At 32.4% G+C, this 12,684-nt stretch overlaps 1 protein-coding gene across 3 annotated transcripts in view; it reads left to right on the forward strand.

Moving 5' to 3' along the window:
• Positions 1–12,684, forward strand: part of LOC126893378 (NEDD8-conjugating enzyme UBE2F-like) — a 167,419-nt gene that overhangs the window by 16,707 nt on the left and 138,028 nt on the right. The window contains exons 3-4 of one of the 3 annotated variants that reach the window (XM_050663493.1): positions 4,066–4,200; positions 4,488–12,634. In XM_050663493.1, coding sequence (XP_050519450.1) covers positions 4,066–4,182 — 117 coding nt within the window. In that variant the 3' untranslated portion in view covers positions 4,183–4,200; positions 4,488–12,634. Of the gene's footprint in view, positions 1–4,065; positions 12,635–12,684 lie in introns of those variants that run through there. The other 2 variants (XM_050663494.1, XM_050663492.1) reach the window with 2 other exon arrangements.

Below are 12,684 nucleotides of genomic sequence, written 5' to 3' on the forward strand. Positions count from 1 at the left end.
AGACACCCAACCAGTCTAAACAGATCAGAATAACAAAAATATATTAACTCAAATATTTCATTTTTGTGTTTATCTCACCAACACAATGCATTGCGCATCATCTTTTTCCTCAGAACAGTGTAATATCGCAGCCTAAAAATATTTTATTATATGGAGCAAAACTATATGTTGTACTTAAATTTCAAAGCTCATTGTCAATTATTAAAGCAAGTAGTTTGTTTTCGCTTTCCTGCAAAATTTTAATATTTTGAGTTGCTATGGATGAAATCATGGAAGAAATGGATAAGAGGCGGATCCCTACATCCGACGCCCTGAAGGGCACTAAGGATTATGAGAAAGAAGAAAAAGAGTTCCTACTGTTTAGAATGAAATGTGCAATATGAGATTAAACACACAAATCTAAAAAATGATGTCATTATTACTGTAATCTAATAGTGCTAAGCTGGGCTCAAATGAATTGTGTACTTGGCGAATAATCGTTAATTGCGTATACTTGCCATGTTGTGTGAGTGGGTTACTAGTACAATTATTTGTCACTCGTTTATTTTCCATTTGTGGTTGGTAGAAATGACCCGAGTCAGAGATCACGATTATTTGTACACTTGCCAATAGGGCTTTTCATCGATTGTCATTTGTTTCGAGCTTCTGTCATGTGTCACATAATATTAATATATCTACGTCATACGTCTTTGGTTTGTGTCATTGGTATATGCCAATAACGTATGACGTAGATATATTAATATTATGTGACACATGACAGAAGCTCGAAACAAATGACTGTGAATGAAAAGCCCTATATAGACATACCTACTTGTCTATACTTACAGAGACGCTCAAATGAAATACACAAATAGTTGGCATTTGCTTCGGCTATTCATTTAGTTTTTAGACCAGGACGCATCTGTAAAAATATTAGTACATTTGGACGTTGAGAGGTGACTCAAATTTTTTGCAGAAATTGCTTGAAAATAACTCAAATAATAATATTTGAGTTATCCTCCCTCTCAAAAAGGTCCGGAACATTGTTTAAATAATTAAAATGTCAAACAATGAAGGAAAAATTCGTTTTTTTTCTTCGTTTTTTGATTATAACTTTAAAAGTATTCATTTCCGAGAAAAGTTGTACTGACATAAAAGTTGCGTAATTAAATTTCCTACACTATAGAATTGGTTAAAAATTTAAAAAATAGTCAACCTTGTTGCAAAATAGCAATAATTTCGAAAAAACCATACAAAAACAAGTATTCGCATTTTACGTTTTTCAACCATTTATGCTACACTTAGGACCTTCATATTTCACCCAGAAAAACTTTATGATACAGTAAAATAATACTGTAAATTTCATTAAGATCGGTTCAATAGATTTTGCAAAATAAATTTTACAATCCAGGTTTCGCAAAAAAATTCATTTTTTCAAAATGTTACAGGACTGAAAATAAAGCAGATAGCAAGTTGAAATTTTTTTGCGTATACAGCGTGTCTACTTAAGTTGGAAACATATGGGAAACTTTTTTATTATTAATTTTACGAAAAAAAGTTATTCTTTATAAAAAGTTCTGCATGCCCCAAAACCTAAGATTCAATCACCAGATATCAAATTTTCTCAATATTATACGAGGTATGTCAAAAAATATGAATTTCGGTCAAGGATAAAATACCTTTATTTCTCTCAATATCGAAAATTCTTATGATAAAAAGTTGTTTGCAATTAAAAACTAAGATCAAATATGCAATTACATGCTTCTAATTGGAAAAAAAAATTCTCAAATTTATGGATACCCAACATCGTTTTTAATTATTACAAAGATGATAACTCATTGTATGAAAAAAAGTTATTCTTTATAAAAAGCTTTGCATGGTCTAAAATCTAAGACACAACCATGATACATCAACTTTTATTAATTTTATACGAGGTGTGTCAAAAAATATGAAATTCGCTCAAGATTATAGTACCTTTATATTTCACAATATTTCAATTAGAAGGATGTTATTGCATATTGAAACATAGTTTTTAATTCTAAACAACTTTTTTAATAACCGTTTTCAATATTGTGAAAAATAAAGCTACTTTACTCTTGAGTGAAATTCATATTTTTTGACATACCTCGTATAAAATGAAAAAAATGTGATATGTGATATCTCATGGTTGCATCTTCGGCCTTAGGATAAACAGAGCTTTTTATAAAGAATACCTTTTTTTCGTAAAAGTAATAATAAAATAGTTATCGTATGTGTAATAAATAAAAACGGAGTTGTATCAATAAATTTGAGAAAAATTTGGAAAATATTTTTATCCAATTAGAAGCATGTAATTGCATATTTGATCTTAGTTTATACTTCCAAACAACTTTTCATAATAAGAATTTTCGATATTGAGAGAAATAAAGGTATTTTACTCTTGAACGAAGTTCATATTTTTTGACATACCTCGTATAATATTGACAAAATTTGATATCTGATGATTGAATCTTAGGTTTTAGGGCATGCAGCACTTTTTATAAAGAATAACTTTTTTTCGTAAAATACATAACAAAAAAGTTTCCCATATGTTTCCAACTTAAGTAGACACGCTGTAGACGTGTACTGTAACTTTCATTTGCAATTTGCAAAATTAAAATCGATTAACTACCACGGCGTTAGGAATTTTTTTAAATAAACATTAATTATTGGTGCTACGCGCAGGACAGCGGATAGTTTGCCCTGATTGGGCATTCCAATGACCTTTGATAATGATTGATACATTTTAATTTTTATTACATTTCGATATACTTAAATAAATAAATTTGTTTATTGCAAAATAAAAACACATACTCTATCTTTTGAAATAACACTTTTTTTAGCAAAAACTTTCTTTGTTCATATATTTTAACTTAGAGAATAAAAGTTTATTATTTTTAAACATATGCAATTGTTTAAACAATATTTCACAAACAATAATAAAATTAGTTTGATTTTTGTGGAATTAAAACATTAAAATACAACAAAATATAGAGTAAGAAAATAATATATTAGATAAAGATTGGAAGAAATTTTGGTGGAAATCAACTTGTATGAATCGAACACCGCTGTCCTGCGCGTAGCACCAAAAATTAATGTTTATTTAAAAAATTTCCTGACGCCGTGGTAATTAATCGATTTTAATTTTGCAAATGGCAAATGAAAGGTACAGTACACTTCTATAAGCAAAAAAAATTCAACTTGCTATCTGCTTTATTTTCAGTCCTGCAACATTAAAAAAATGAATTTTTTTTTGCGAAAGCTGGATTGCAAAATTTATTTTGCAAAATCTATTAAAGCAATCTTAATGAAATTTACAGTGTTGTTTTACTATATCATACAGTTTTTCTGGGTAAAATATGAAGGTCCCAAGTGTAGCGTAAATGGTTTAAAAACGTAAAATGCGAATACTTGTTTTTGTATGGTTTTTTTCGCAATTATTGCTATTTTGCAACAATGGTGACTATTTTTTAAAATTTTAACCAATTCTGTATTGTAAGAAATTTAATTACGCAACTTTTATGTCAGTACAACTTTTCTCAGAAATGAATAGTTTTAAAGTTATAATCAAAAAACCAATAAAAAAATCGAAATTTTCCTTCATATTTTGACTGATTATTTAAACAATGTTCCGGACCATTTTGAGTGGGAGGATAACTCAAATATTATTTGAGTTATTTTCAAGCAATTTCTGCAAAAAAATTTGAGTCACCTCTCAACGTCCATCTCAAAACAGATGCGCCCTGGACTATTTGTCAAATTGATTCATTTGTCAAGGTTTTTATGCCAAATGTTCACGCTCGCGTACTTGTAAATTGTACACGCACACGTTGTGTGCCCGCCCTGCTTGCCATCACAATCGCAAAGCTCATATACTTGTCAAGTAGGCAAATAATTGTTTACTTGCCAAGTACACGAGTCGTTTAAGCTCGCCTTTAAGTTATGTAATGAGAACGACCTGCTAATACTTTCTGATTTCTGATTATTCTCCACTTGTGCTGCTTGATATTTGTGTTGCATTTACTGTATGATCTATCTTTGTCTGTATCTCATGATGCAGTTTTTTAGGACTTACTGAACTTTGAAGATCCTCTCAATGTGGAAGCTGCTGAAATGTACAGGCATTCTAAAGAGGAATTTAAAATGAAAGTTATGGAGTATGTAGCTAGTTATGCAAAGGATTAGGTTATACTTCATGAGCTTGTAAGTCTTTTGTATTTATTTTGCAGAAATTTTATTTAAAATAATTAATTTTTGGTTGCTGTGTTACTAGGGTGTAAGTAGAGGGTGCCTAAAATGATATTACATCCTTTTTGTAGAACTATTGTTCTACTAATATTTTGATTCTACTAATTCAGTACTGTTAAATAATTTTACAAAAATATAGTCAAATCAAACAAACTTATTCGCAAAAGTTTTGCACCACCAAAAATTATGCTCACTGGTATTTACATTGTTGGGCAAATGTTTACTCAAACTTTTTTTTTTAGCTTATATCGGGTGGAAGAGACGAAATGGCTTTCTTATACCAAGTTCGAGACACCCTGTAGAAAGGACAAGACACAAGAGTGGGTATACATATACATCAAAATTGTGTTGCAGTCTTAAGTTTTATGAACATTTTGTTTTTTAGTTCACCTGATATCTTTAAAAACAAAGAAAATAGACCTTTTTATTGTCTATTGTGTTTTAACTGAAACAATACTAAATTAATAATAAAAATTAACAACAGTTAACAAATCTTTAAAAACAGGATCAAATATAACGTAAACTAATATCGCGTGTTTTCCCTCTAATTCTAATAATAGCTTCACATCGCCTAGACATGCTGGATATTAAGCAGGCTGTTTGATTTTGACGTATGGAGTTTCAGATAGCAATAACCATAGTTTCTATATCTTGCAGGAAAGCAGGAAGGGGCTGATAAAGTCTTATTGTCTACCGACAATATCCAATAAGTGATCAATACGACTCATTTTGGGACTGTGAGGGGGCCATTTCGATATCTGAATATTTACCTGATGTAAATATTGATTAAAGACACTAACTCCGTTCTTACTGTCAAGGAAATTCCATCCCAAAACATCACAGAGCCTCCATTAAACAATCTCGTCTCTTATGTTGCGTTGTGCATACCGCTCACTTGGTTGACAGATAACTAAGTGTCGACTAAAACTGTTTTCGTTATGTGTCTTTGTTTTTAAAATTTTGATAACTGTTGTTATTTTTTATTGTTAATTTAGTATTGTTTCAGTTCAAACGCATGTTACAGAATAAAACCATCTATTTTCTTTGATTTTAAAGATATCAGGTAAATTAAAAAACAAAATGTTTTAAAATCTGTTACAGCTCATAGAAACTTTTCATTTTTTGCATTATGTTCAGGATGATGTCAAGAAGAAAGTCTGCCATAGAAAAATGGGTGGAAATGCATAGTTGCATTTTAAATGGCATAAAATGCATCCAAAAGTGCACATAAACATGTCAAAATAAGTGTATTAAGGGCCAGATCTTGTTACTCGCCGGCTTTTTGGGTCGCTGAAAACGTATACGCTATCAGAACCGACCATCGGAGCACATGGCGCCCAGGTTCACTGCTAAGGCACGTCATCTGGAGTTTTGAAGGTTTTCGGCACTAAATTGATGGAAACAGATTATTCGGGGGTTTTTGGGGTAGCTGAGCAAGAATACGCCATCAGAACCGACCCCCCGCTGCACTTGGTGCCCAAAAGATCTTCAAACTCCAGAAGATAACATGCCTTAGCAGTGACCTTGGGCACCAGGTTATCCGTGGGTCAGTTCTGATAGCGGATTCGTATTCAACGACCGCAAAAACCGCCTAGTAATCTATTTGCATGCATTCAGTGTCGAAAACGTTTGAAACTCCAGAAGATGACATTCCTTAGCAGTCACCTTGACAAAAGGTGCTCCGGAAGTCGGTTCTGATGGTGTATTCGTGTTCATCAACCCCAAAACCTCACCTCACCTTAATTACAGGAAAACAATGAATGCACCACTATAATAATTTATTATCAGAAGAAAGAGAAGAATATAAGACGGCACCAGAAGAACACATCGACATACACGAAGGAGTAGCGGTGACTAAAAACATCCTATGAAACGCCGTAATGTGATTAAAAAATAAAAGAGCATGTGGCCCTGAATCAATAAACGCCGAACTGAACTGCTTATATGTGGCACCGAAAAATTAGTTCGACTGATTACAAAAATTGTTAATATGTATATGTATAAATGGATACCACGTTCTCAGCCAATGTTAAGTGGCATACATTTCCTCAATGCACAAAAAAAAATAAAAGAAAAGCTATAGGATGTCTTTCTCTGGAACAAGAATATAACAGAAAAAAATTTAATATCTATGAAACTCTGGTAAAAAGCATGCTCTTACACAATAATTGTGAAACGAGGCAATTAACAGAGAAATCGAAGAAATATAGAAGCCCCGGAAATGGATGTAATAAGGCGAACGCTAAAGATTTCGAAAAGGGAGAGGATAAGAACGGAAGAAATTAGAGCACGCATGAGAATAGAAGGTACAGTCATGGATGACATACAACGAAAGCAGTTCAAATGGTTTGGACATGTCCAACGAATGGAAGAAGGTCCCGAAACAAGTAATTGCATGAACACCTACATCTACATGAATCCAGAAGAGAGAAATACTTAAGAAAACATGGATGGAAAGAATCAGAAACTTAATGAGCTCCAAAGAACTTAGAGAAGAACAGTGGAACAACCGAACTGAATGAAAAGTGGGATCGGACAACGTCAAAAGACGTTCTAAACGGATTATATCATATTATACATTATTATATATCATTATGTATAATGAAAAATTATAACAAAAAGATTATAATTATTATATATTATAAGAATTTGAGGAGTATCATGATCATTAAATTATATAAATATAGAATTATGTGTAATGTTTCTTTAGTTAGAGGGTGTTTTGAAATAAAAATGTTGTCAAAAGTATAAATAAGCTTTATCCATTCATAAGAACTAAATATTCGTTTTCGTACCTGTAATAACATTTATGACCCTAGGGAAAACTATAAACAACAAGTAGCAAACGAAGAGTCAGAAATTAATAAGATTAATGAAGAAATGAAAAAGAAAAACTCTTGGAAGCGGGAATGAAAACTGCCAAAAAACTAAGAACAAAAGAAAATAGATTAAGTAGCGGGGCAGTTAAATTAATGGAAAGTAGACGAAAACTAATAAGCGAAAACAAAAGAAACACAGTAGAATACGTAGAACTAAACAAACTTATTAAGAGAAAAACCAGAGAGGATCTAAGAAAACACACTGAAAATGAAATCGAGAAAGTAATTAAGAGAAATAAGGGCCTAAAATGCTTACGACCAAATTTAGGGAAACCACTACTCATTTCAATAAAGGATGAAACAGGACGGGAAGAGAGGAGAAAAGATAAAATATCAGAAGAAGTAGAAAGGTTTTATAAAGAACTATACACCTCAAAGAAAGACGCAAACTTCAACACAAAAAGAAAATTAGGAAATAGAAGCAGCACTATCACAATTAAAGAACAACAAAGCACCAGGACCAGATGGAATCCTTGCTGAAATGTTGAAAGAGGGGAAAGAAGAAATCTTACAAACATTAAGAAATCTATTTAATTAGTGTCTACATAAAGGAGAAATACCCGACGAATGGAACGAAAGTCTTACAATCCTGCTATTTAAGAAAGGCGACAGAAAGGACATAAAAAATTACAGACCCATCTCACTGCTGTCGCAAACGTATAAACTATTCATGAGGATTATCAACAACAGGCTAACACACAAATTAAACTCGTATCAACCAGTAGAGCAGGCAGGATTCCGAAAGGGATATAGCACCACTGACCATCTTCTAACAATTAGGACATTAATAGAAAAAGCTAACGAATACCATATAGATCTGCACTTAGCGTTCGTTGACTACGAAAAAGCATTTGGCAGCGTGGAAATGTGGGCAATAGAAAAAGCTATAAACAACTGTAGAATAGATTCCAGATACAGAATGCTAATACATAATATATATAAGAAAGCAACAATGACAGTACAATTGGAAGAATCCACAAAACCCATACCAATTAACAGAGGAGTGCGACAGGGAGATGTTATTTCTCCTAAACTATTTACATTAGCACTAGAAGATGCAAAACAATGGAATGGACAAACATGGGAATAAACATATGGAAAGAAACTAAACCACCTAAGATATGCAGACGATGTAGTAGTCAGCATCAAGTTTTCAAGAACTACAAACCATGCTAACCGAACTAGCAAATGAATCCGAACAAATAGGTCTAAAAATGAATTTTGCCAAAACAAAAACAATGACAAACACACAAGATAATAGAAACGTAATACTAAACGACACCACAATAGAAGCGGTCAATGATTATATATATTTGGGACAGATGATAAAAATAAATAAGGAAAACCAAACAGCGGAGGTAAAAAGAAGGGTCAGATTAGCCTGGGCAGGATTTGGAAAATTAAAATGGGTCCTAAAGAGTAAAAAAATAGAACAATACTTAAAAACAAGAGTGTTTGACCAGTGCGTACTCCCAATTCTCACATACGCATGCCAAATATGGACCTTGACCAAGGCAAACATGGATAAAATAATGAAGACACAAAGAGCCATGGAGAGAGCAATGTTAGGAGTAAAATTGACAGACAAAAAGCAAAACAACTGGGTAAGAAATAAAACAAAAGTCAAAGACGCAGGACAACATATAGCCAGACTAAAATGGAGCTTCGCAGGTCATAACGCTAGACAAACGGACAATAGGTGGAATAGCACGATACAACAATGGAGACCATGGACAGGAAAGAGAGCAAGAGGACGACCCCAGATGAGATGGGGAGACGACATTAAAAAGATAGGAGGAACGCACTGGAAACAGAAAGCACCAAACAGAAGCGAATGGAGGAAACTGGGGGAAGCCTATGTTCAAAATTGGACGAATTAAAGGGCAAAAGAAGATGACCCTACCGAGAGGGTGTGTATACCTGCTGGCTAAATATCGACAACAAGGACAGCCTGTGCTGGACCGAGAGAGATAACTTTTAGCAGAACTTTCTGTTACACTTTATGTTAAAAACAAAAACAAATTAGGAAAGTGGGAAAAATTCTATAGTGACGTATTTGTTTAAATTTTTTTTTCAGGTTAATTTTAAACAAAAAATATTGTTTAAACAATGTAATAATTTATAAAGAGATAGTGCACTAGAACTTTTTAAGACCTTCCATATAAAAAAAGAATTATCTCAATAGCTGCCATAGTTTTTGCATTATTTTATTTAAACTTTTACATTGGAATTTAGCTATGCCCAGAATCGCGAGGAAGGGCCTTAATATGCTTATTTTGATTGTTTATTCACTTTAAAATGCAATTATGCATTTCCATCCATTTTCCTATAGGAGACTTTTTCCTGACATTATCCTAACACAATGCAAAAAGTTGTAAGTTTTTAGGTGCTGTATTTAAAAATCGATTTATTCCGGTGTATTTAGTGCTAAATGCCCTGGTCTACAAGACTATAACATAATTTGATGTATACCCACTCTTGCACCTTGTTCTCGCTACAGCGTGTCCCAAATTTAACATATGAAAAACATTTATTTTCTTCCATCTGGTATAAGCCCGCTGAAAACAAGCGTGCATCTTGGACGTATCCTAAAATTCACGCTGGTTTTCGGAGCCAGCGCCGACTCCGAAAAGCAGCGTCCACATTGGACGCACCCTTAGGGCGCGTCCATAGTGCACGCTGGTTTCCTAGTCAGAAAGCCGACGCCGAGTCGGTGTAGCTAAATCCTTCGTATTTAAATGGACGCCCTTAGGGTGTTTCGTATTTAAACGCGCCTGTCCAAAGTGCACCTGCGCACTGACAATTGAACACAAAGGGTTATTCGCATACAGACTCGGCGCTTACTCCGAAATCCAGCGTTCACCTTGGACGCACCCTTAAAGTATTTTTTGACTAGGTGAATTGGGTTAAATTGTCTTAAAATTATCTGAGGAATCTCTGGTCTTTGTTTGTCAGGAGAGTTTCTGGACACCCAGTAGGCATACAACAAAAAAGAGTACTTATTTGATATATTTTATTATGTTTATGTTTTGAAAAATAACTCATAAATAAATACGTTATTTTAATTTGTAAATAGTTTTAGCTGATTCCATAGTGCAGTCATTGTAGCGTAAAATAGGTTTTTACCTCCGAAATTTTTTACTATGAACCGATTTACATGAGATTTTGGAATTAGGCTTATCTTACCCTTAACTACAAAAGTGTTATTGATCCGAATTCCGTTTTTTATTTTTAAGGGATGAAAACAACCCCTTAATGGAAAAATTGCCATTGAGCCATTTTATCGCCAGAAAACGTGTTTAATAATAAAGAGTGACATTGTGAAGTGTTTTCTAACACAATAACCTCATGTTAAACTCATTTTCATCCCCTTGAAAACCGTACAACCCTTGCAAACAACCCCTAAATCGAAAAAATTTACAAAAAATTAATTTAGTATGACATAAAAAAATTTAAATACATATAGAGTAAATGATATTTTACGTTCTCTATCTTAATTATCATATTGTTAACCCCCTGTCAACCCTTAAAAACAACCTCTAAATAGAAAAAATTTACAAAAAATTAATTTGGTTTGATAAGAAGACCTAAATATAGAGTAAACAATATTTTACGTTCTCTATCTTAATTATTTAATTGAATGGTAGGCTACAACAATGTTGTAAGCGACATATTGGGTTAAAGTGAGGTTTTAATGCAATATTATTGTATTATCAAAGACCAATGCGAGCATCTTTCAATCTGGCTAAAAATATTTTGCCTTCCCTGAGTTTTTCGTACCGCAATGTTGGTATCCGTATGTTCATAAATGGCTTGTCAATGTGTTTTTTTCATCTCCTGCATAATCTCGATTCTGTCGCTTACAACATTGTTGTAGCCCACCATTCAATTGTTAACCCCTTTCAACCCTTAAAATCAACCCCTCGATTAAAAATTGTATAAAAAATTTCTTTTGATAAACTAAAAAGGATTTAAATATCGTTCCACGTTCTCGAAAAAGCTATGCTGGAAAATCATATGCTCAACTTCTTTAACCCTTAAAACTAGCCCTAAATTAAAACATTGAATATGTATGATTTAGTTTTTGGGCCATAACTACTTCAATTTTGAAGCTATCACAACTTATAAAAAACCATTTTGAAGGTAATTAAAAGAGCTACAACTTCTTTCGGTGTAATATGTGGTGAAAAACCTTTTATTTTGAAACGGTGAAGGGTCAAAGGGCTCGAGAGAGACTGTGGTTGCGCTACCGCGCGCTCTTTAATCAATCATATCTTTGTCAATTTTTGTGCGATAGGAAAAACAAACAAACCAAAATTTTTGCCAAAAAACCTTTTTTTATTATTACATTTTTTTTACGTATCTCATTATTTTTGAGATATGAAAAAAAAGGTGGTTTCTTTAAAAATTCGAAAATTTTTTTCTTAAAATCGTGATTTTTTAAAAAAATATGTGTTCCAAAGCAGCGAAACTGCTAGAATCCATCAATCTCTTTATATTAAAGTTGATTCTAGACGGAATTTAGATCCATTGATTTAAAAAAAAACATTAGATGTTCCTCTTTTTTTCATTACAGCTCACTCATTTTACGTACAAAAGACTTTTAACGGTGCTCATGTTAAAGCTTATTGTATGCACTATAAAATCCTTTCTCACTAGCATGCATAAAATTTATTCTCTCTCCGCTAGATGCCATTGAATACATTAAACCGCTAGATGCCATTTAATACATTGATTAAATTTCACACAAAATAAAAAACGGCTTTGATCTTCAATATCTCGCTTAATATTGCACTTAGAACACTCTTTAAAAAACCAATTTATTTGTTTTTTTACCTGCTACAATTTTGTTCAGTATAATATCGACAAAATGCATATTTTTGGAGATATTTGCAAAAAAACTGTTGAAAATCGTGAGAAAATTTCGAATTTTCAATTGCCAATACCTTGAACAGTATTGGGTTTTTGAAAAAACTTTATGCAACATTTTTTGCTTAAAATTAGGTCTTCTATCGATATCTGAGATTATTTTGAAAAAAAAAATTTCCACCACCGAAAAGGGGTGGCAACCACCCCCAGGGTGAAAACGGAGTTCGGGTCAATATCACTTTTGAAGTTAAGGGTAGGATAAACCTAATTCCAAAATTTCATGTAAATCGGTTCATAGTAAAAAATTTCTGAGCTAAAAAGCTTCAATGACTGCACTACCAATAATTTTAAGTTTTTGAATAAACAATAGGACTACTAGTTGGGAATCTGGCCTAATATTTATTTAAATAATATCGGTTTTGGACACCCTCTCTCAATAATTTGAATTAAGATCAATATATCCACATAATTTTTGCTATATTTGTAATTGTGATAAATATTATGCTTTTTAAATTTTTATAAAAAGAATCAATTGATATTAAAAAAATATTTTTTGTGTTAAAAACTTACCTTTCCAAATTTCCATATTGTGACCAATCACCCCTGATTATTATCTTAATAAAAAACAACTTAGATTTTGCTATAGCCTTTTATTTATTTCTAATAGAGACATATGTAGTTGAAAAACAAC

This window comes from Diabrotica virgifera, chromosome 10, assembly GCF_917563875.1.
Source record: "Diabrotica virgifera virgifera chromosome 10, PGI_DIABVI_V3a".
Classification (NCBI taxonomy): domain Eukaryota; kingdom Metazoa; phylum Arthropoda; class Insecta; order Coleoptera; family Chrysomelidae; genus Diabrotica; species Diabrotica virgifera.